Genomic DNA, 25,101 nt, shown 5'->3' with positions numbered 1-25,101 from the left:
GTCTGCTTTAGAGTGACAGGAGCCCTTGGTCTACGGATCTGAGCCAAGATTAGGAATACACCTAGAATCCTATTCAGCTGCTAATTTAGATAAACATTTTTTTCTTTTTCTGCTTCAAATGAGAGAGTGCTCCTTTCTTTGCTCCCTGAATAACTTATTTGCCAGAATCTTACATTATTTTTTTGCCAAAATTTAATAAGTGGGTAAATATCATTGGGTTATCAATATATCTGTACAACCTATAGTTTTTTTTTAAAAAAATGCTTATTAAATCAACATTTTGATGCTTGACATTGACTATCCTGTTTCTTACTAGGAAACACAATTTACAAGATGTAGCAGATTTGATAGCATAAGATAAGACAGGAACAATTTTTAAGTATTAGTATATCTGTGCAATAATTGTCTAATCTCTAAGTCTCTTTTATTCTGATATAACCATTTTCAGCCTGCATTGCAAAGACACTTCAAGATGAATAACCCCTTCATAGAAATTCATAAATATCAAACAAAAATAAAACTATGGAAAGCTTGTCACATCCTATTTCGAGAAGCTTTATTAGTTAATTCTTTCAATAACCCAATAAGTATGAGCGGTCACACTTCAGATGGAAAGTACATGAATTATGCCATTTACAATATACTCAGGTCTACTATTCTGTCTACTGAACTAGAAACAACTATGATTTCATTCTTGATTTTTAGATTGGATAGTTTACCCTGAGTCCATACCTTCTTGACTGGAAATTATTCTATGAAAGTGTGCAAAAGTGTGCAAAAAAGCCTAAGATCCATCTACTTTTGTTTGCTTCAGTGTCTGACACACAGCATTATTTGTTAACAGTAGCAGAAATGGTGTTTTCCTAAAACCAAGCTGAAACTTCCCTTCTTGGCATAAACTTCAGCTTGGGAGTCCATAGATTTGATAGTTAATGACTCAAAAGTCTATTAACTTCATAACTAAGCAGTTCAGTTCATACAGCCTATATGTTGTACTCCATAATGGCAGTTATTAAAGGATTAGAATCATGGTTTCAGCTGTTAACTGGCATAGCATTTATTTATGCATATTTTCCTTGATGTAAAGAATATACATTAATTACTATCAGGCTCTCTTAGCTTGACCTGGATCTGAGCAAGTCAAATACATGAAGGCCAACTATGGAAGATTGTAGTTCTGTTGATGTCAAGAAACTCATGCTCCTCTTTGTCCATCTTTTTTTGATTCTTTACTCAAAGTGGGTCCTTCTCAAATTTCATGCTTCAAAGGGATTGGAGAAAAGTCCCTATTTTTATTTATCAGAAGAATCAATGTTTACGAATGCATATTCCAAAGCACTGTTGATATTACAGAATTTAAACTGCAAATTAAAAGGTAAAATTTGCAGGTGAAGAACCAGCCTTCATTTCCATGCTTTTTATGAAAGGTTTTTTTTCCACCTTGCCCATTGACTTGATATATATCTGTCTGTATTTATTTCACAATTAAACCTGTATTTATAAACAGAGTGCTTGTCTTATAAGGTACTGATTGAACAGATTGAGATTGGGAATTTAGCATGTTTGCAAACAAGAGAGCTAAAAGCTTTTAAAGCAGGGGTCCACAACCAGCAGCCCTCGGACAGCCACCAGTCCTTTGCATGTTGGGAACTGGGTCACACAAGTGAGAGAAGCTTCATCAGTTCATGTGCAGTATTTAGGTAGCATGAGAAACCATGCCCCCCTCCCTCCGGTCCATGGAATTCCCCCCCCCCGCAGAACTGGTCCCTGGTGCCCAAAAAGTTGGGGAGTTGCTGTTTTAAAGGATAATTAATGTTGTAGTGAGGATGGGGGCAGCAAATCACATTTTAGCAATAACAAAGGCTTAGGATAACTCAACGCCCCCAAATCTGAGGGCTCACACTGCTTCCCAGGACTGCATTACCAGCTTTCACACACTCAGCCAGCTGATCTCCTGAAAACAAAGAAACAAGTGTCAAAACCCAGTATAATTAATGTGCTATCGTCTGCCATATCATCTTCCAATGCCAATGAAGTAAATCTGGATGCACCCCATGTTTGTTGACTTTAATTTCCAGAACTCTAAGCAATGGCTACAGTGGCAGGGACCTCTGGGAACTGACCAAGGAAGGTAGTAATAGCCCATTTTCTTTGCCACGATATGGTCGATGTAGAAAAAAAGGATCCTTTCTGTTAGTCACACGGCCAAAATCAAAAATATATTAAACCCTCTTAAAATATTAAAAGACAAAAACAAATTAATAGGCAACAATCAAAGTAGAAGGGGATTTAATATGTAAGATAGTCTTAAGAGAAATGAAGCAGTTCATGCACTGAGAAACCAAGAAGTGGTCAACAGGAAAGTACACACATTTAGGGCTATCAAATCTGGGCTGCCAAATTCCAAAAAACATACCATAGCACTTTCAGTTTCTCTTTGCAGCCATGTGCCAGAGGTGCTTTTTCAAAAGGCAACTGGACTTCCCTTTGTTTTTCCTTGAAGATGTTTCCCTTCTCATCCAAGAAGCTTCTTCAGTTCTTCTTCAGCTTCTTTAGTTCAGAACTGAAGAAGTTTCTTGGATGAGAAGCAAAATGTCTTCAAGGAAAAACAAAGTCCAGTTGCCTTTTGAAAAAGCACTTCTGGGACACCCATGATCAGGATGAGAATCTCCATAGACAATTTGCAGACACGAATGTTCTCTGGATTTTTTCCATATCAGATCTAATAGCCTCAGCCAAGAGAAGTTCAAGAAGATAGCAGAGGAAGTTTTGGAGAATGAATAAAGGTGGTTCTGATGTCTGAGCTCTTTAATCCAGAGGATACCAAACAGCTATTCAAGATAGCACAGTTTTATACATTAAATTGATAAATAGAATTCAAAGTAGTGTATATCCTTGACTAACTGACCCCCACCACAATTATCCTGTGAAATAGATTAGGCTGAGAATAAGTGATTGTTCTAAATTATCTAGTGAGCTTTCACAACTGAAGATAGATTTGTTGTCTTTGGTCCTATTCTAGCACTAGAACCACTAAATCCCAGTGGCTGACATTGGGGCAGGGCCCAAAGGTTAATAAATATAAAAAACAAAAACAAAACCCAGTACACTATTTAGTCAGGCAGAAGGAAACTTTTATGTATGAGTATGCTATTCTTTTAAGAAAAAGGGTATTGACTTGTATGGTAATTGTACCAACGTTTACTGTAATGCACAAAGACCCAATTTTTGTACTTTAAGAGTTACTGTCAGAATCCATTTATATCACATTCATAAATGTATGTTTAAAACATTATCCCCCCCCCCCATGGATTCTGCCATCTCCCGAGGAAGGAGGAGCGCATGTGGATTCAGCCTGCCTTAGGTTATTTCAAAGACCAAGGGAACCTTTTGAACTGGGGGAACAAAAGGGAGGGTTAGAGAAGGCATCTGGCCTGTGTCTTCATTTAATTCTGTAGAGGAAGAAGGCAATAACCATAAAGATTCGAAGTTCCTTTTCCCCCACGAAAGGGATGACATGAAGTAAAATGATGGGGGCTGACCAAATGGGGTTGAGGGAAGGGGGGTTGAACCGGGAACCCATTATAAAGTTTCAATTTGTAAAACAATACTAAGTCCTGTCTTGTATTTCCACAACCAAGTATGTCCTAGTAAAAATTCCTTTTGGACTAGAACTGACTCCAAGAGTTTTTGTTTTCCTAAGACGTGGGTTGGGGTGGGTCCTGACAGTTACATTCTGTGCGATGCAGGGAGGGGGTGGGTAGGGGTGGCAGTGTCCAAAAAGAGGTCCAAAAGATTCCTCAAGGAATTATGTTCTTAATAAGGGCTTAGATAAAGTACATACAGTACATAGGAATAAATAAGGTTAATGGACACTACCATTGGAATTATATTCACCAAAGTGTCATTTCTATAAGAGGTGACTCTGTGGACACACATCCATATATTTTTCTTGGCAATAGTTTAGAACTGTCCTGACATTCTCTTCTCTTGGTATAGTTTTCTGACTTCCAGTATGACTAGCAAACCTAGTTGTTTCCCATCCAAGTACAAACCAGATTTGATATTGCTTAGTTTTTTTCATGGTTGCTCAAGGTAGGCTAAGTGGTGCCACAAACCACTGTTTCTTATCTCAGCACTGACTTCTCTTAAACAGCTGTCCACAGTATCTCACCTGCGTTCACTTGGAGCCAATGGACAGCTTTTCCCTCCAGCAGCTCCCACTCATCTTTCTGCTCTGCAGCATTCAAATGAAGCCAGAGAATAGCCAGGACTGTTGCCCATATATCTGGGGCCACCTGAAAGCAATGGTAGGGAAAAGACTCTGAATGAGCTTTACATATTACATTATTCCTGTACAGGTATGCATAATGTTTGGCCAAATGATGTTTAGTAACTATTTAACAACTAAATATTATTGTAAATGCAGGCTGTTGCAGAGAATACAGAATAGTGTGTTGAAGAAGGTAATGGATGCCATAGTTTCCATTGATAATAGTTAAATTCCATATTTTCCATTGAATGACGACCTCTCCAGCACTGTTTATTACTCAATTCCTGTTCCATTCTATGTCCTACCATAGAGAAATCTTTGCTTGGTCATCTGAATGCTCTGTATTATGTATGAAATCTTGAAGTTAAGATGCTAGAGCAGACATGTCAAACTCGCAATGTCCCATGATGTCGCACAAGGTATCAGAGCTTTTTCTCCATCGCTAGCAATGGGGTGAGCATGGTTTCCTGATGACGCGTCCTGCCTGCGGGCTGGCAGTTTGACACCCCTGTGCTAAAGGCTTTAGGGGAAAAGACTGCATTCTTCCCTTCTTGTCCTCATCATGGAAAAATCAGGGATTAAATGCAGACTAAGCATCCATTGACTTGGCTTCCCACCTATTTTGACACCTCCCAAGTTCACAGAAATGCTGTTTTACCCTCTATCAATATCATGACATTTTTTGTAACAGCTTAGTTCAAGTCCTGGAATTTTATGCCTTCCAGACCTTTTCGATCACAGTACATCTAGAGGGTTCTAGGATGTGTAATATAACCATAATCCTGTATTCCATTCCTCCGAACTGTATAGCCTTTTCTAATCATAAAATGCATTCTTGCAAACAAATGAATCCCACCTGCAGTAGATGCCATAAAGTCTCCACAGACTTACATGGGCTGGTGCTGTGCCTGAGATCTCAGCCTCATTCCGGTTTAGTATGGCGGCTAGGGCAGGCCCATGAGACCAGGAGCCATTTGCATTCTGCAGGGATACCAACTTCAAAAGAGGAGATTCTTCCTCCTTAGGTCTGCAAGGTTCTGGCTCTTGAATTATATAAAAAATAATAATCTCAACATCACAGCACATTGAGAACCCATCAAGGTTTATACAGTATGTATCTTCAATTTCCTATTGGTTGATTTCTTCATACTGAACATGGCATTTTAACTACTCCTCTTGCTGAACTGAGAAATTCTGGCTCGAAATATAGAGGCAAAAATCACAGCTTCAGAGGTAAATCTATTTTTTTACACAACCTCAGGAGTCTTCGTCTTTTTAGGCCTAAGAACCATATTTATCCAAAATATATTTTTTTAAACCCACTTTACCAGTACAGAAGTATAGCTTAGTCAAGGGAAGCAATGTCTAAACAAATTTATCTAATAAACAGAAGACCTTTCACTGGGTATGAGAATAAATATTTACTTTTTTTTAAAAAAAAATTAATCTAGACCAGGCATGTCAAACGTGTGACGTCACGTGACAGCACATGACATATTGCAACTTTTCCCCCATTGCTGGCAATGGGGTGGGTGCAGTTTCAGCGTGAAGCATCTGGCCTGTGGGCCGGCAGTTTGACATGCCTGACCTAGACTACCTGTTACTGAAACATTACATTTCTAGTTTATTAATCTAAGTTGGAACCTTGGAATAATACTTTCTGTGTTATTTGGCTACCATATGGAACTTTAAAGAGATTAAAAAACATGATTTTTGAGGACAAAATTTCTAGATTTCACACTTATCTGACACATTAAACAACCTGTTTCATCCCCTCTTTCTTGTCCCCCCCACACTACTTAATTTTAACTACAGGTAATTCTTGATTTACAACCACAACTGGGAACAGAATCTCTGTCACTAAGCGAGGTGGTGGTTAAGGAAGCAATGTTCAATTTTACATTTTTGTCACAATTTTTAAGTGAATCACCTTTAGAGCAACTTCAGAAAAGAGATTTTGGGAGACACAAATCCCAGGTATCCCTTACAGTTTTTCCATCTCATTCTCACAAGATCAAATGTGGAATCAGAAGTGGCTGCAATATAATCCAAACCAAATGCACATATACAATATCCATCTTTCCTTATTTTCACTATAGGTTTAGGAGTTACTACTGAAACAAACTAATCCATTCCTTGTTTGACTCTTCCATTCAGTAAACAGTTTGTGAGATCGGTATTATTTCATTAGCTTTGTAAATTGATTGACAGGAATTACCTAGCTTGCACTTCTGTGATCTGATGTTCATACCTGCTAGAGGATCACATCCGTCCTCAGATGATAGTTCTTCAACATTATCATAAAGATGTTTGCTTTCTAAGGCACATTCATATCCAAAATCATCTTAGAGGAAAAAAAATATAAGATAAATTCTTACAGGAGAAGCCAAAGTACCCAAGACTAATTTTTTCCTTCTTGTTCTGTCCATCCATTCTTCCTTGACCTCTAGGTGGTCTAAATTTCAGCAGATGTAGGGTGATTCAGGTGAGAAGTCTGACGTTGGAACACAAACTGTTAAACTCCCAAAGAATTATTGACAACCTGGATTGTTACATTATATTATAAATTGATCTTAGTTTAAAGTTTTCAAAACTTATTTGAAACAACAATAGGCAATCTGCATTCCTCAAAATTGTATGTTGCATTAGGGATGTCCACAAGGAAAGAGGTAAAACAAATCAAGATGGTGTCTATAAGTACGTGATTGAAGTGTCATCCTTTTTTACATCTATCATGATGCATTTAAAAAGGGGTGGGGGCTTTGATTTCATGGCTGTGACTGTCACCTTGACTTTTTTGACCTCCCCGACTCCTCTGTTGTGCCCCCCCCAGATTCCCCCTTTTCTTAGACTTTCTAATTAAGTGGGATGAAATACATAAAAGTCACTGCAGAAGTACTAAAATAATAGCAAAAATAAGGGACTAGAAAAAAATAGCCCCCAAAAGCCGTAATAGATTTTGTAGGTACTTACCACTTTCTATAGGTGGTAGGGAAGTTGCAGCAAAACAGGATTTGTTATTTTTGCTAAATTGATAGACAATGCTTACTAATCTAGCAGCCACATTTTTGTGAACACTACTTTCCAAGTTATCTTCAAGGGTCACGTTAGATAAAATGAATTTCAGTAGGCTAGCTGAGAGATGCCAGTAGCATATGTCTTATATGCATTATATGTCTTATATGCATTATTTAGCTCTTCTTCCAGTGCATCACTAATCAATTATTGCAGTTTTCATCTCCCTTCCCCACCAATTAAATATGACTATCACTCAATTTTGTGCTTTCTGCTTTAAAGGAAAGATGCAGGAACGCCTGCCGATTGTGGTTAAAAAAAACCAAAAGAAACTGCCTGCAAGGTGAAATTGAGTATGTTTAAAGAAGTATTATTTTTCTTTCAGGATTAGAGGTTTAGTTCATTGAAGGAAAGAGGAGATGCTTTAAAGCAGAGGTGGGGAACAACGGCCCCTTTATGACTTATGGATTTCAACTCTCATGGCTGGCTCAGGAATTCTGGGAGTTGAAGTCCACAAGTCTTAAAAAGGCCATCATTCCCCACCCCTGCTCTAAAGTATTGTTTTTCAACTTTGGCACCTTTAAGTTGTGTGGATTACAATGCCCAGAATTCCTTATATAGGAAGTTGTTGCAGTTGAAATTCACACAAATTCAGTTTGCCAAGGTGGAAAAAACCCCTGCACTAAAGTATAACTTACTCTTTATAATCACTCACTCACTGAATAGCAGGTTTATAGAACTTATAATTACTAACTATAAAACTGCCTTTCCTCCTCCCCCAATGTCATGATATTTACATTTTGTTATCTGCAACTTCAAAATAAGACTTTCAGAGGTACAAATGTTAGGCATTGTCCTAAGGATCCAATTTTGGATTCCCAACAGTTGTTTCCACCTAAGTTCTGCCAGCCTCATAAAAATAAGAGGTTACAACATAACCCCAAATAATCTTATACAAATACTATTCTACATTTATTTGTTGTATTTATTGATACAAATGAATGCATCCAGTGGTGGGATTCAGCCATTTCACACTGGGTCAGTAGAACCGGCAGCTAATTTTTTGTTGAATTCGGTGAGCCGGCTGAATCCCACCACTGGATGGTGCCCACTGAAAAGCCCTGGCCCTTTTTTGCAAGGCTCAGAACGGCCCTTCGGAAGTGCATGGATGCCATTTCCAGAAGTCTTTATTTCCATACAGAAAATAAAGGAAGTCAACAGCATTTCTTTGGTTTGCACAATGACCAACATGAATTACTTTGCCCGATGAAAAAATAACTTGCCCACCTGAATCTTCAAGGAGGTCGCATGCCCATTGATTGTTAAATGATGTCATGGCACAGCAGAATAATCCTGATGATGCCTGGCAAACTGCAGACATTCCAAAGTAAAGCAGAGTACAGGAAAAATATTTTGCAATAGAAACTGTATTAAGTCAAGATTAATTTTTCCTTCTCTTTGTACCCTATTCTTCCATGAATTCTAGATGGACTAAGTCAGCATTTCTCAGCCATGGCAATTGTAAAATGTGTGGACTTCAACTAGTCAGGAGAAACCTATGTATAGTATCTTAAAGTTGCTAAGGTTAAATAAATAAATGCTAGCTTAGATCCCAGCAAATGGAGTGTGAGTTATGCAGCAATTTTGAGGCTGGAATACAGAAAAGTTTCCTGAGAACCTATTGGCAGCCTGGATTATCTACCTTACTTCTTAGAATGGCTAGAAACCAGGGGACATGAATTCTAGTCCCACCTAAGACACAAAGCCAGCTGGGGGACCTTGGGCCAGTCACTCTCTCTTAGCCTTGGGAAGGAGGCAATGGCAGATCGCTTTTGAAACTTTGCGAAGAAAACAAGAGACAATAATCAGGAGTCAACACTGACACACACACACACACACACACACACACACACACTTCTTAGAATGAGATTGTAGCTCTCATAACCTAGGAAAATGGGGAATATCAGTTAAATTTATGTGCTTTATGTGGCTTCATTCATCATTGCCCAATCCTTGTACCAGCCATTAATCATTAAATGCAACCCTGAGCCACAAAGGCTGCCCTTTTGCCCCCCAAAATGGAGGTAACTTTCCCAAGAAATATTTGCAGCTGCCTACAAGAGAAATTCAGAAAGATTCCTGGAAATGGAGGACGTAAGGAAAGAGGAGATGGTCTAATGTAGAAAACATTACATCCGCGATTTACAACCACAATTGAGTCCAAAATTTCTGTTGCTAAACCAGGCAGTTTTTAAGTGAGTTTTGGCCTATTTTACGACATCTTTTGCCACAGTGGTTAAGTGAATCATGCAGTCATTAAGCGAATCTGGCTTCCCCCATTGACTTTGCTTGTTAGAAGCTGGCTGTGAAGGTTAGAAATGGTGATCACATGACCCTGAGTCAGTCCAACTGTCATAAATGCCAATTGCCAAGCATCTGAATTTTGATAGCATGACAATGGGGATGCTGCAATGGTTGTGAGTGTGAAAACTAGTCATATGTCACTTTTTTCGATGGTACTGTAACTTTGATTGGCCACTAAACAAATGGTTGCGAGTCACCGACTACTGGTATTGTATTCCTTTCTATAATATTACAATCAATAATTCCCATTCAGAATTGGAAAACCAACAGCTCAGGAAGGAGGTAGAAAACCAACAATCCAGCTAGGTCATTACAAGAATATGATATGTTGACGATACCTGGCAATCAATAAGAGTGGATACCTGCCACTTGCTCCACCAATTGCTGGACTGCTAAAGTCCCGGGAGCGATAGGCTTTTTAACAGAAGCTCCACCAGGCAAGACTCCAGACTATCTGAAGAAACTCAGCTGCAAATCAGTCCATTTGGTTCAATGACCACTCAAGGCCTGGGACTGATCCGCCATATTTTGCTGCCAACTCACCTGAAAGGGGGACATCTCGGTGGAGGAGAGCTCCTTGAACCGGCTTGCCCAGCTCTGTGTTCACACCCACGTAAGCCGTCTGGGAACACACCACCCCAGAGCTCAGGCTTGTCTCTAGTGCCAGGAGCTGCTTTTCTTCAACATTCTCCTTGTCCTCCTCTAATTCCTGCAACAGCGCCTGAGCTGCAAGACGGTGAACAGGGAGCCTGCAAAGAAAGGAGAGGGATGGGCAGAGAAAGGTCTGCCATCACGCCACACACCAAGTCTTAATTTGTTGTCAGCTCCTTTTATATCGTGGGTTTCTCTCCGGAGGATCAGCTGACAGTAAATATAACAAAGTTAATAATGACTAACTGCTTGTGTTGGATTTTAACTCAATGAAGCTGAAAATCTGGAGCAAAAAACCCCTTTCCTTGTTGTCTCTTCCCTGAGAAGAGAAAAAGCAGAGCCTGAATGTAGCCCTGGAGAAGCACTTCTGTAGCCTGGAAGTAACATAAAAGAACACAAGTGGTTTATTTTGCATTGGCCTGGGTTATTGGGCTTTAGTCAATATGTTCTTAACTATGTTTTCACAATGAAAACTGCCAGAACAATGATGAATCTAGTCAAATCTCTGGGTCCTTGGCTAAAGGTTTGTGACTCCAGAGGGCAAGAGGTGACACACACATCTAAGCAATAAAGTTGATCAAGGTGGTGGCTTCCTACTTTCACTTGGCATTAACATACAAAGGACACGTCATCTCCAAGGGGAAATGGCTCTGCTAGGTGAAAAGCACCTTTCTCTGAATCAACAAAATGGCTTCATCTTTTTCTTGGTTCATAAGCTACTCCAGGCTGCACTGTATGTGAAGAGATAGCTGGGAGTAGGACATGAAGAAACTCTGTGAATCTGAAAAAAGAGGCATCTGCTTCAGGAGTCAGAAAAATATTTTGGATGTGCTCCCACTGACTCATTCATGTGCCTCTTTTCAAGGGTTTCCTCAGCCTTGGGTTATACCTGTCTGTCTTCTCAAGTTGGAGTGAGAACTTGGTTGTTTCTGTGGAAGTCTCATTTTGGAAATTATACCGAACAATGGCTGCCCCCTCCATGGAGCCCGACGCCTGTATAAAAACAAAAGTTGCAAAGGAAGGAAGGGGGGAAAAAGGGAAATTCTTTCCGAGGATCAGGACAATTCTAGGATTAGAGCTGCTGAAGGAGGGCAGCACAGGGTATATAGTCTGCACCACAGGAGGGAGGATTTCTCAGGTTGGTGGGCCTCAGGTGGATCACTTGCCTGAAGTTGCCCCCGGATCTGGGCATAGATGAGGCAGCGCTGACCTTGGAAAATGACCTGAGGGCCTGACCCCACCAGTGTGGCCTCAAGGCCAGAAGGCAACTCCCAGTTCAGAGAGATCCCCGTCATTGCTGGCTGAAGGGCCTTCTTCAGACTTTGCAAAGCCTGCAGGAAACAGGAATCTTATGAAGAAGCAGTATAAGATTTCAGGATGCTCTGAGAAATAAAAGGCAAAATTTACTTTGAAAATATTAAGGTTGTCCCTGCTCTAGCTTTGAGATTATAAAATAGCTTCTGCAAAAACAATCAAAATTTTGACTGCACAGTGTTCTATTCTCCCACTCCTCATGATAAACAGTAGCTTTTGGCTGCAAAGAAGGTAAATGCAGATTTATGCTGCAACTGCAGAAGATTAATTTTCAAATAATTATTCAACTGTATTCTGCTTTGTACAGCTCCACCTTGAATGCCATGTCCAGTTCTGGCCTTTACTCTTTAAGCAGAAATGAAAGAACTGAGCAAATTCAGAGGAAGATAAGAAAGAAGATAGGGGAATTAGCATCTAAGCTCTGTGAAGGCAGACTGAAGGCGCAGAGTATGTTTAGAACTCAGAAAAGATGGTTGAGAAGGGATACAGTGGCACTCTTCAAATACCCGAAAGGGATTGCAGAATTAGTGATGAATTGGGTGGACTTAAAACATTTAAATAAATTTATACATTGCCTTGAGCTCCTAAATGAAGGAAACAAAGAAGACATTATCTTTTATTCCAGAATGCAGGGTATGAAATAGTGGATTTAATTACAGGAGGACAGATTCTGATTTGAAGTTAGACAAAACTTTCTGATAGTTAAGAGCAGTTCTGCAGTGGAATCAACTACCTAGAGAAGTAAATAGGCTTCTGATCATTTGATGTGTTCAGATGGAGGTGAAGCAAGATGTTTTAATGAGGGCACCTGCTCTGAAAGGGAATTGGACTGAATAGCCTAAACAGTACATTCTGTGATTCTATGAATTATATCTTGCAACTTTGGTTAATACTGGACAACCTATGCCTGACTGGGTCATTGTTTCAGAAATATTTCTAGCATACAGATAGATTTTATCCCATCTGATGGCTTCCAGTTCAGAAAGAGATGTCATACAGGTAATCTTTGACTAACAATCACAACTGAGCCCAAATTTTCTTCTGATAAGTGAGATAATTGTTAAGTAAGTTGTTTGCCCCATTTTATGACTTTTTTTGCCATAGCTGTTACGTGAATAACTGCAGTTAATAACATGATTGTTAAGTGAATTTGAGTTCGCCACTGACTTTGCTTGTGAGAAGATCACAAAATGTTATCACACGATCATAGGACACTGCAACTGTCATAAATATGAACCAGTTGTCAAGCATCCAAATTGTGATCACAGGACCATGGGGATGCTGCAATGGTTACAAGTGTGAAAAATGGTCATGTCACTTTTTTCAATGTCATTGTAATTTCGAACGGTCACTAAACTTATAAGTTGACTGTTGTTAATTTCCAGGTTCCAAATAACAATGACAAGGCTCTATATCTGCTACCCCAAAATATGTTCCTATATTTGTGCCTCATATAGAACATGTATTATAAATCAAAATAAACACTGGGTTTTCACATTAGTTCTTGTTAGCACTAAAGAACTGAATCCATGTAATTTCTGATGCCCCCCTATATCTCAAAGATATTAAGCCACTGCAGCTGAAATATTAAAGACATATAATAATGTGGCAGCATAAAAGATGCTAAATCCTGGAACTATATATCAGTGACATGCAGCAAAGCTAAAGCCCGTGAAGAAGAAGAGACCTGACCTTGGCCTGCATGCGTTCTTTGCCAGTGATGAATTCGGCACTGCCTCCAGCCGCTCGAGCAATGCCTTTGACCAGGGATGTGGAAGCCCCTTCCCCAATGCCAAAGGAAAAGCACCTGTTTGGTGAGGAAGGAAGAGGGCAGAAGCTGATGGAAACTAAGTGACAAGAACATCAAGAAAATAATTTCAGCCTCTCTTCTTACCCGTTCTGTGTGCCTCTGACATATAGCCATGCTGGCTACATAACCATGGAAATTGTCTTCGGACAATGCTGGCTCCCTCAGCCAAGATACGGAGATGAGCATGTGCACTAGAATCGGACACGAGTGACAGGGAAACCTTTACCTTTTCTTACCTGTGGCAATGACTGTTACGTCGAACTTCAGCAATGACCTCATCTGTATTGAACACTTCTCCATCAGTGAACACAAAGATCTGTGGAGATAGAGAGCAACTTGAAGTGAAAACTGTAAAGGGCAGAAAGAAGAAGATTGGAAGCAGGCAAGAAGAAATGTAATTTGAACTTCCTATGGCTAGTCAAAGAGACAACAGGACTGGAATGAAGCCAAAGCTTTGCTTAACAATCTCTACACCCCCCAAAATGGCTTGGTTCGAGACATGGTGACCTGCTGTCTCTGTGTATAGTTACTGTTTTTGTTCTACCAATGTTGGTGAGATCTGAGTAACTGTATGTTGGCTTGCGAAGTAGTCTCTAGATTAGAAATTTGACTTGATCACAATAGCACAAGCAAATTTAGTTTTCATCTTGGTTTTCTTGATGGCATATTGACCAAAATATGCCCAAACTAGTCAACGGTATTTACCATTAATAAAGAATGCTGCATGTAGTGTTAGTATAACTGAGACTGATAACCTAATTCAGTAGTCCCCAGCTTTTGCGACTTGACAGCCTGACTGGAGGGGGGAGGGGAAAGAGGGGAACTGGGCCATGTGAATGGTGGGGTACTGTGCGTGCACGCACACAGGTCCACTCATGCAAGAGATAAGAGAAGCCTTTGGGGCGTGGTTTCACGCTGCTTCATGCTTTCGCATGCCAAAAGCTCTTGCAAAGGGATGGAAGGCCTGAAATAGCGTTAGATCACTCCCCTGAAGCCTTTCATCTGTTTGCAAAAGTTTTTGGTGCAGAGAAGACTTTGAGGGCAGGTCTTGTGCTCTTTCAGACTCACTGAGGCTGCCCGATGCTCCAAAAGAGAATCGGGTGTCCTGCTCAGCCAGTCTCAGTCAGTCAGCAAAGCTGAGCAGGGCATGCTCATCCCACTCAACCTCTGCTCTCACAGCTCCGCTTTTGGAGCATCATGAGCAGATGGCTTGACAGCCTGGCTGGGATGGAGAGGGGAAATTGGCCTTGTGAGTGGTGGGCACACATGCACAAAGCTCCACTCACGCAAGAGAGAAGCCTTTGGGGTGTTCGTGTGAATGGAGCTGCGAGTGCGCACTGGCCCACTTCTCACATAGCCTAGTTCCGAATAGGCCATGGCCCAGTAATGGGCTGGGGCCTGTGGGTTGGGGACCCCTGACCTACCATATTTTTCCGGCCCAGGCTGAGAATTTTAATTGGGGTTTTTATTTTTTTTAGGGATTGATTTAATCTTTTTTTAATTTTTTTAACTTTTGTATCGATCTTTGTTTTAAATACCCTGTAAACCGCCCTGAGTCCTTCGGGAAAGGGCGGTATATAAATCCAATAAAATAAAAATAAATATATAAAAATAAAAAATATAAGATGCTATTTTTGCCTGCAAATACCCTGTTCAAAAATCAGGTGTCTTATACAAGTGCAGCGTCTTATACATGAAAAAATAATGGTAACCTCCACAGCCCAGGCCATGCCTGTGTGGGTTCTTTAAATGCTGCTGCCATGCTGCCTGGTGTCAAGCCCCTGTGGGCTTGCCACTAATGAGAGGGGGCAAGATTGTCGGATGGTGGTATCTGGAGGCAGCGGATGGAACCAGCAGCATGGATGGCAGCAACAGCCCTTTGCCTCCCTCGTACCTGTATGTTGGCCAGGGACCCTGTGGAATGTAGCTACGAGGCCGTCCTGCTCAATAATAGTAGCAGGCCAAACTTCCAGATTTGCCGTCTCAGCTGTTCGGCGCTCCACCAAACAGCTGATCAATGCGGAGAAATGGTGGGGAGTTTAAAACCTGCCTTCACTTCCCTTGCCTTGCTGTCATGCCTGTGTTCACGCTGGTTTGTTTATCAGGGTCGGAAGGCTGCTACTGTGAACTGACTATGCATGCTCATCATGCCGGCTGTGGTTAGGTGGGTGGGGCCGGCCAGGAGGCGTCTATTTAGAGCGCTGGGAGGCGGTTACTCCCAGCACTGACTTTGTTTGCTGTAAGCTTGGAACTCGCATGCCAGAGTGTCTTATACAAGGGTGCATCTTATACATGGAAAAATATGGTAGTTTCTATCCTATCTTTTAAAAGTGGCATCTGAAGACCTTAATGATCTAATGCCATGATGGGCTTTGGAGGTCAATATTTATGGACCCACCAGGTGATAAATCATTACATTTGGAAGAATATAAGAGTAGTAAATATAGAGAATGCAGATTAATGAAATAAATGGAAGAAAACAGAAATGTATCTGTGAAATTAAGAACAAGAGAAGGATGTAATAGATCTAAGTGAAGGCGTTTTGGTATTATAGAATAGAATAGCTATATATACAGAAATGAAAATGAATATTTAATGATGGATGAAAGGTCTCAATTGTATGTTACAAAATATGAATTGGTCTCATCTAAATCTATTTGAAAGGTTGCAAAGCACGACTGTGCTTGTAACACTTACAGCATATAATAAAAGTAAAACTTCCTTCTAAGAGTCTTTATTTGGTAGTTATGGGCATTATTATGTGCTTTTGTATAAATCTTTTTGTGCTTATACATAAATCCTGATTCTATGTAAAAAGAAAGATCTTATTAGAATTGAATACCTGTCGAGGATGTTCTTCAAGGCATGGCTGGCTGTAAATGGCATTCAAGGGTTTTACAATCTCTGTGCCTCCCAAGTCACAACGCAGCTCCTTCACACGTTGGACAGATGTATCCATGGTCTGCTGGGTATACTTAACACTCTGCCTGTGGAAGGCACCAGAGGGTGAAAGCTAATACTAAGCTGAACCAAGTTCTCCCAAACAACCTTTTATATATTCCTCATATCCACAAGAATCTACTCTTCATCATCTCACTTTTCATAGCCTTAAAGCACAACCACACAGACCAAAGCCATTCTTTGTAATTTATCATCCTTAATATGCTAAGAAGCATAGAGAACCCAAGGGCTCTATATGGCTATCAAGAAGGCCAAAGACGACAAGGGAACACCTCCTTAGGACCCAATAGGAGATCTCAAGGTCATGAACTTTCACCCAATTATAATTTTCATTATAATTCATGATAAATGAGGAAATTACTAGAAACATTGGGAGAAATTAAACAATGCTTACTTAATGTTTCTTGCTGTCAGTAAAATTTAGTTTTTGTGTTTGCATTATTTCTCTTTGGATTGCAGACTCTCAAAAGTGAAGTGGGGCCCTACAATCCAAAAATTCCATATGCCTCTGGTCTATGATAAAGCTTTCATATGATATTCAAGTTAAGAAAAGGGATTTCAAGGAAGTGGCACATGCAAGACATTGTGTAATTTTTTTTCTTCTACTCCTAATTTAAAGACTTTGGAGTTTCTCCTATTTAACCCTGTATTTCTTTTAAAACCAAATTATCCATTTAATTCTTTCCAAATATTCTTTACATAACAAGTAGGAGCTGGAGAAACCAAGAAATAAAAAGATGGACAAAAGACATCTTTTAATACTCACGGGTAAAATGAGTCATAAGTAGAGCCAAAGCCATAGATGTTGAAATAACATCCCAGAGGGAGACTCTTTAACAAGAAAATCAAGGTCTCCTGAAATGGAATGGGGGAGTGAGAGAAACATCTGGAGTCACTTTAGATATCCCAGCACATCCTTTCAGACTCAAAATGTTTCCATGTTTATCACCTCCACTTTTCTGTAGTCCTCCCTTTGCAAAGTCAACTGTTGTGTTTGGATGTAAGTTATAGGGATTTGGGCTCCAATTATCATCACAGTTCTCACTTTGTGACCTTCCCTAGACACTAAATCCAGTTTACTTTACAGAGTTGTTTTAAGGGTCTGAAAGGTCAAAGGGAAAGGACCATGTACAGTAGCATAAGCACCTTGAAAGATTTGAGGAAATTCTACACAGGCAATAGATGTAGCCTATAAATATTGTAGACCATTGGTTCTCAACCTTTTCTTCACTAAAGACCCCCTTTAAATAGCTTGGCCATAGACCCTCCAAGACTTAACTCAAGATTTAAACCATGACATTTCTTCAAGCCTTCATGCATCCCCTGTGATAACGTAGCAGCCCCCCGGGGATCCATGGACAGCAGATTGGGAACCACTGTTGTAGACCACTTTTCATTCTCCATCTTCAACAATCCAATTGATTCATGCACTTATCCACCTTTAAAGTACCTTAGCACTCTCGATGCGTGCTAGTGAGCCAAAACTGGTACCCATGATGGTATCCATGCTGCCAGAGCGATCCAGTAGGAAGATAAACTCTCCAGGAACATGCTGACCTGCTTTAGCAGGTAGAATCTTGGGGTACAGGCTTAGCAGGAGGGCTGGGTCCCCCATCAGTGAACCTATATATTGCAGGAAGAAAAGCATTCAGTAGGCATTTCACTCAAGGCAGGGCTCCTCCAATTCTTAGGACTTCCACTTTGGCCACATGATAGCTTATGCCAAAGGTGAAGAACTCGTGTTCCTCCATATGTTGCCTCCGGAGCTGTGGATGGCCCCTGACCTTCGGTCCTTCCGCCGTGACCTGAAGACGTGGTTGTTCCAACAAGCGGGCCTGGACTGACTACGATTTTTAATTAGGCTTTTACTGGGTTAAATTGTTTTGTAATTTTGTGTTTATTGTTTAATTTTCTTTTAAATTTTTTACTCTATGTTTTTTAATTTTTATTGTTGTGAGCTGCCCTGAGTCCTCAGGGAGAAGGGTGGCATATAAATTTAATAAAATGAAATGAAATATGTTGCCGAATTGCATCTCTCAGCATCCTTTGCTGATAGGCAGGCTAAGAGGGATTGCTGAGTACTATAGTGAAGAGGCATAAATTCCCTCCTTTGTCTTCAGCTTTGCTCACCTGGGGCAGCTCCAGATTTCCCAGCCTCCAAAATGGCACTGGTCTTGTGAACATCTTTATAATATATCAGCAGTTCCACATCACGGTCAAATTGGTGCCCTTTAGCCAAGGAGACCTTTGGGAAGATAAGCAAAACCAAAGTGCTTGCAGGTTGCAGTTCTAACCTTGCTGTGGAGCCCAGGCTATGAATTCTCAAAGTAAGTGCTATGCTAAGTCACTAAGATGCTACAAATGCTGCCTTGCCTTAAATCTCCCATTAACGGAGGATCCCTTTTAACTCTGATAGGAACACTGACAGGAGCAGATCACCCAGATCCCTAGCCATTTGGCCCACTCTAAGAGGACTTTCAGAGGACCAGTTCATCCTTGCAAGCTCATCTCTTTGCGAGAAAGACCATTTACAAAACCCGGTGTTCTCCCATTTGCATAAACCTTGCTTTCTGGGAATGATGGGAATGGTAGCACAACATATCCGAAGACTACCTGATTGGGAACAGGCACCTGGGAATCTTCTGGCCATGTATAGTCAGCCCTTGGAGCTGTAAATAACTTCATCAAGGCAAGTGAGTTAGGGATTTACTCATTATTTCTAAATAAATAATATGTATTATTTATGTACAAATAATTATTTGGGAAACCACATATGAGTAGCCCTTGACTTATGAACACAATTAGGTCATAATCTCAGACATTGAAGAAAGAGACGTTTGTGCAAGGCTTGTTCTGGGCCTCTCCCATCCATCAGGCACCCACACTTTTTGCCTTACCACGCAGCCTCTCTGCTTAGATTTTGATGCCCTCTCGTCTCTGGGGGCTGGCTGAAAGAACTGTTTGCCAAAGGAGTTCAGATCCCCTTGATACACGAAAGGGAAATCCTTTGATTGGGTGCAAGAATGTAGTTTTTTCAGCCAGCACTTATAAACCAGAGGGCAGATGCAACAGCTTGCAACTACTGACTTTCTGGGAAAGCTAGTAGAGAAGATTGCAAATGACACTTACTGTACATGATTAGAAGGTGCTTGGCAACTGGTTGTAATTGTGAATAGGTTGTCATGCACTTAGACAGTGATCACATGACTGCTGGGGTTTTGCAATGGCCAGAGATGCTTTATGGCTGTAAAGCATCTTTTCTAGGCTACCGTAACTATAAACCATCATTAAATGAAGTTATTAAGTTGAGGATTATCTGTAGCTCTACTTTTCAGCAGACCATTTTTTCCAGCAGTTCTAAAAGGAACTGCATCTGGCAGCTCCTAAGCATTTAGAGTCCTCTATTGGGGCAGCAGCACCATTGCTTTTCAGCATCAGTCTTAATCCCACATCCCATTTCTGTTTTTTTCTTCTAAAAGTCAGTTCAAATGGTGTGAACAATCCTGTATTTCATTTGGCTGTTAGGTTCATACAGGTTACAGGTAGTCCTCGACTTACCATAGTTCGCTTAGTGACGGTTGGAAGTTACAACGGCACTGAAAAAAGTGACTTATGGCCATTTTTCACACTTATGATCGTTGCAGCATCCCGAGGATCACGTGATTTACATTTGGATGCTTGACAATTCACGTTTATGATGGGTTGCAGTGTCCTGGGGTCATGTGATCACCTTTTGCAACCTTCTGACAAGCAAAGTCAATGGGGAAACTAGAGTCACTTAACAACTGTGTTACTAATTGAACAACTGCAGTGATTCACTTAACAAATGTGGCAAGAAAAGTCATAAAAAGGGACAAAACTCAGCAAACTTCTCACTTAGCAACATAAATTTGGGGCTTAATTGTGGTCGTACGTTGAGGGCCACCTGTACTGATGAGGTGTATGAAGTGTGCAGGTGCTGGAAAAATACTTTTTTACCCAAAGTTTCTCCCCATCCAAATCTTTAGGTCCTAAGCAGCCTTACCTGGGCAGCAGTGCAATCCTCCGACATATTTTGTATAAGACTGCATTTTGAATCCACCCGAATGATGCCATAGGGGGACTCCACCTTGGCGTTGAGGCTGAAGGTGTAGGGCAGAGCTTCTCTAGACACTCTTGGTATCTGCTGGGTAACGGTGCCCCCTTCTGAGCCTGATAAGAGATAAGGGATTCCTGGGGATAGCTGCCTGAATCTGGGGGCAGCAGGACACCACCTGAAACAAGAAAGTGGCACTGGGGTGCTGGGATTATTGAGCTGGACCAAGACAGGTTCAGAGCCCTGTATGGCCACAATTCTCACTCTGATTTTGGATCCCAGTAGATGCTTTACTTGGACTTCAAAGCTAAGCAGGGAGGGATATGCTTACTACTTGGCTACCATGGAAGAAACCAATGGGAAATCACTCCTGCCAAGAAAAGGAAGTGTCCATGAAGTCACAAGGAATCCTGCTCAAATTGGAGAATTTGTCCTAGTCAAACCCAGCCTTCTTCATGAAGATGGTGTGAGAAGAGGAAGGGAAGAAAAGCACTTTATATCAGTATTTCTTTTTAATTTGGAAAGGAAAATAATGGGATGCGATAACGGAAGGTCTCTGAATTCTTTGCACCTTCTTATACTCATTTGGCGGGCACCATCTTGCAAAAGTCTGGTCTAGCAACTACACACCATTTTGAGCTCTATCCATGAATAAAAATAAAGAAAATGGTAAAGTTAAATGGAAAGGATCAATGACAGCATGCCTCCTTCTCAAGCTTCTTACTTCAAGAGTTTATTGTTCTAACGGCAAACTATAGCTGTGTTTGCACAATGTGACTGAAACACTGCTTAACTGCACATCCCCAAAGAATGTACAGAATACGTCGACTCCTATGCAAGTATCGTACATTATGCCTTCATGTCTTGTATGAATAGAGCCACAACTATTGGTTTTTAGGATGAAACTGAGTTAACTGTCCCAGTGCGTGACACCATTGAGCAAGGAAGGCAGGGAAGGTGCCTATTGGAGTCCTTGCTTTGGGGGCTCCATGCTGAATTTAGGAATATAGTTGGTTACCTTCAGGAACATAGCGGGGGTTCAGGACAGCTGGCAGGACAAAACGGACGGCCTCATCTGGTTCCATAGCTAGAGCTTGAACGTAGCGCAGTTTCAGTGTGGCCTTCGCACCAGGAGGAAGATTGCCCAGGTTGCATGTGAAGATGTCACTGGTATTTTCTTCTCTCTCGAGCAGAAAAGCCTGGCGGCCTTCGCTTAAGGCATCGTCGTATTCTTGCTTTGCCTGTGTTGAAGAGGGAGAAAGAGGACAAGATCACTGATTAGAGTGGTCACAAATAAAGAGCCTCTGGGACTTTGGGTTTTAAAATAATCCCAGCCAGCAGTGGCAATTCACTTTCATAATGTTCTCAAGAAGACTGCACGCACTTACTCATCAGTAACCTTTCCAGATAGTATTCCTTTCAAATGAAAAACACTTTCACATGTTTGGGCAGTTACACTGTTCCTACCACCACTTAACTTTTCACTATGGTAGAGGAACAAATGTCATCAAGAAAATACATCAAACCCGAAGGAAATGTATTTAAGTCTGTTTAGCATGGCAGACTGTGATGTGTAGATTTCTTGTCACAATCTGGGTGCAGTGATATAGCCTCTTATGCCTTCCCAAAACTATACCCCTGTATTCTGAAATGTTTAGTCTTCTGCACCTGCTTCTTCTCTCGGATCTCGGCCTCAATCCGTGTTCCACCAATCAGACCCTCAAAGGCATAAACTGCAGCTTCATCATCCAGAGGGAAGACAAAGGTGACCTCCACTGGATTCTCTTCCTCATTCTGGTACTGGAGTTCAGATACTACATCAGCCACGAAACCTCGTATAATGACATCCACAGAAATGCTTTTCAAAGGCACTGGGGTGTGGAAATAGCAGAAAGAGGATGGTTAATTCAAATATCTAGCCTGGCCTAGAGCAAAAAAACTGAACTCAAAGCTAATTCTAAAGATACCAAGTCCACATTCATTGCAGGCATTGTACACACCTCTCCCCAAACCTCAAAGCCATAATTCTCCTCTCCCCAAACCTCAACATTCATAATTATAGCTGGAAAGCACCTTAATTTCATTTTTAAGCAGAATACTACTGGCTGTTTACCAACCAGTAATCATAGACACTCAATTTACCTGGCACATTAGAGGATGTGAGGAAGCCATATCTATGTGCAGCTGATGGCCACATATTGAGAGAATTCACCTGAAGAAGACAAAAAATATAATTCTATTTTTTTATTCTGATTAATTTATTGAAGAAGACAGAAAAGACTTTGGGACAGTTTTCAGCTGAGTAATTTTCTTATGGCTTGTCTGGCTAATTCCAGATATAAATTGCTTTATTTATAGCCATTTGTGTTTTGCATTTCTGTCACTTAGCTAGAGATTTGATAGGCACAAAACAAACTAGAAATAAGACAAGGAACAACCTATCTGTTTCACGCAGCATTATACCACATCTATGATCAGGTAGCTAACAAAGGATAGTTTTCTGACCCTGTACATATATCATGATAAATCAAAATAGTTTTGTTGGGACTTGTTTTTTCTTAAAATCCTTTTTTAAAGAAAGTGTTGTGTTTTTATTCTTGTTCATTGCCAGAGCTCGCTGGGGGATGGGTGGCTGTATAAATTTCTTAATATGAAACTAAATTAAAAAACAGGCTATATCTTTTGAAGGATTTTAAAGGGAAGAAAAGTAAGCAACTATAATATCACCGAACCACTGCAGAAGAGATATAAAGCCTACCTGTTTTGGTACAATGATTGTTAAACGGAGGCAGCAGCCATTCACATGTCACTGCAAGTATGGTTTGAAGATGCCTTGCTTGTTCAAGTACATGTTGCATAATGCAGTCTATCTCATCTCCAGCCCATAGTTGAGGTAACGTAACGTTATTTTTTCATTTCTGATTCAGAACTGTTTTTCTCTTCTCCTGACATGCAAATTTCTGGTACTTTGGTGGCAACTTTGGTGATGATGCTATGGGTGCTAGGACCTGCCCACTTCCCATTTTCATCTGTTGCTGGCATGTCCCCTCATCTCTGGTCATTGCTGATTTTCCTTTATGGATTTTGACTTGGGCAGAGATCAGCCCTCAGGCAGTTGCCCATGTAATGTCAGCTGGGTACTTTGTAAAGTGCTGGGCACCATACACTGGGAGAGTCTCTCCTGCCTAAGGCTTAATGGAAACCAAGGCATTTTTAAAAATGGTCCTTGGTCTCCCACAAAAGTGCCAGGCTTGTGTAAAAAAAAGTACCTCATCTGACATTCACAGGCAGAACTTCCTCCTGTTTCAGTCATCATCACACTATTGTTTGATCTACATTTCTCCTCAGGTTGGCAAGATAAAGTTTCACTAGGTAGCTTCCATCATTTTATCCCAGTGGATCAGTTAGCTTCCACAGTAGTAGTGGATGTAGGAGAAGAATTGCTTCCTAGTTAATCCAGTTTCATTCCACTGTCCAAGTTGCCTGTCAGTCAGGGCATTTCTCCCCAGACTGGCAAAAGAAGGGGTGGGGGATAAATGGCTTCTCTACTTCCTCCTTCTCCTTGCCTTCCTTACCACCAGAAAACAGAATGAGAGGACCACCACCATCCCTTATTGATCAGACCGCGATTTGCAGATAATGAACATTGTATTGTCTTGCCTATTTTATATTCCAATTAAACATATTCATGGTGATCTATTAACTTGGCCAAGTAAAGATAATAGATACCAAAATATACCCCCCACCATAATTTGAAAGGAAAAGTTAGCATTTGGTTTTTCTCATTTCAGGTCTATTGTAAGAATTAAAATACATGAAGGCAGATGAATCAATGGTCAATGAATGAATCAAAACATATCAAAAATTATTTTATATATTATTCAAGCTCAGGTAGTTTTCTCCTGAAGCTTAGTGGGATAAATCTGAGAGCTCTGCAATCACTTTTATTTTTATGAATGGGGCTCTTGACTTATCTGGTAGGACCTCTGATGTCTACGTGGGGGTCACTATGTCAAAAATCCTTAGAAGATTTGTAACAATGCCATTGATACAGAACACCCTTTTCCAATTAGCCTGGATTCAAGAATGTTGGACTATAGAACAACTTTTACCATCTCCATCAGGGCTTTTTTTCTCATAGAACGCTCAGAACGGAGTTCCAGCACCTTTTTTGGATGGAACCTTGTAGGGTAGGCAAGGAGGGTTTATGACGGTGTGTGAGTTCCTGCACCTTTTTCTTTTACAAAAAAAGCACTGATCTCCATCAACACTGTCTGGAAATATGGAGTCTAACACATCTTTCCAGGTAGGGAACAAATAACATTTAGCATAGAGCCTATTTTTTTCCCTGTTTATTGAAGGGACCTAAAGTAGGAGAAGAAAGCTGTCAGCTGTGATTCGGGAAACAGGACACCATTGACCTAAGTGCAACGGCGCAATAAAAAACATTCCTCAAACAGATGGAGAAGCAAATGTGCTTTTGGTTCTCTAAAGATTCAAAATGCAAAAGCAACAGGACAGAAAGTAACCTTGGAAGAAATAAAAGGTATGTTAGAAAAGGGAAGGGAAACTCTCTCCTCCAACGGAGCTTGGCCTACCTGCCTTCAAAGATGGGAAGCTGCGCGTCCCACTTCCCTG

The 25,101-nt window shown here is 40.7% G+C and overlaps 2 protein-coding genes across 7 annotated transcripts in view; one reads left to right on the top strand and one right to left on the bottom strand.

Moving 5' to 3' along the window:
* The window catches only part of LOC308677206 (serine protease 27-like), a 63,478-nt gene that overhangs the window by 15,518 nt on the left and 22,859 nt on the right, over nt 1-25,101 (top strand). The window contains exon 1 of one of the 3 annotated variants that reach the window (XM_081343421.1): nt 24,753-25,009. The exons of the other annotated variants lie outside the window; for them this stretch is intronic. The gene's annotated coding sequence lies outside the window, so the exon portion shown is untranslated. Of the gene's footprint in view, nt 1-24,752; nt 25,010-25,101 lie in introns of those variants that run through there. 3 annotated transcript variants of the gene reach the window in all.
* On the bottom strand, nt 92-25,101 carry LOC308677199 (von Willebrand factor A domain-containing protein 5A-like). 4 transcript variants are annotated; one of them, XM_081343400.1, is made up of 19 exons: nt 25,062-25,101; nt 22,606-22,675; nt 22,132-22,334; nt 21,482-21,704; nt 20,413-20,579; nt 18,519-18,633; nt 17,839-18,011; nt 17,155-17,243; nt 16,270-16,414; nt 13,664-13,743; nt 13,310-13,424; nt 11,470-11,634; nt 11,193-11,296; nt 10,196-10,401; nt 8,576-8,659; nt 6,525-6,617; nt 5,165-5,316; nt 4,175-4,298; nt 92-1,954 (listed from the first exon to the last, which is right to left on the bottom strand). In XM_081343400.1, exons 2-19 carry the CDS (start codon nt 22,658-22,660, stop codon nt 1,875-1,877), a joined length of 2,373 nt encoding a protein of 790 aa, XP_081199526.1. In that variant the 5' UTR covers nt 22,661-22,675; nt 25,062-25,101; the 3' UTR covers nt 92-1,874. The 4 variants fall into 4 exon arrangements, 3 of the variants coding, with proteins under 3 accessions (XP_081199526.1, XP_081199527.1, XP_081199525.1); XR_014028434.1 differs by lacking the exon at nt 25,062-25,101 and adding an exon at nt 23,222-23,337 and having other exon boundaries at nt 449-1,954; nt 5,130-5,316; XM_081343399.1 differs by lacking the exon at nt 25,062-25,101 and adding an exon at nt 23,222-23,338 and having other exon boundaries at nt 453-1,954.

Source organism: Vipera berus (assembly GCF_964194415.1).
Source record: "Vipera berus genome assembly, chromosome: Z".
NCBI classification, from domain to species: domain Eukaryota; kingdom Metazoa; phylum Chordata; class Lepidosauria; order Squamata; family Viperidae; genus Vipera; species Vipera berus.
This window is presented reverse-complemented; position numbering and strand designations above follow the sequence as displayed.

What these genes read in the sequence shown, in the direction of transcription:
- LOC308677199 (XM_081343400.1), bottom strand. Translation starts at nt 22,660, where the DNA reads ATGTGGCCATCAGCTGCACATAGATATGGCTTCCTCACATCCTCTAAT. An exon ending in CACATCCTCTAATGTGCCAG is followed by an intron (nt 22,335 to 22,605) that starts GTAAATTGAGTG and finishes TCCACACCCCAG; the next exon opens with TGCCTTTGAAAAGCATTTCT. An exon ending in AGGATTGCACTGCTGCCCAG is followed by an intron (nt 18,634 to 20,412) that starts GTAAGGCTGCTT and finishes ATCTTCCCAAAG; the next exon opens with GTCTCCTTGGCTAAAGGGCA.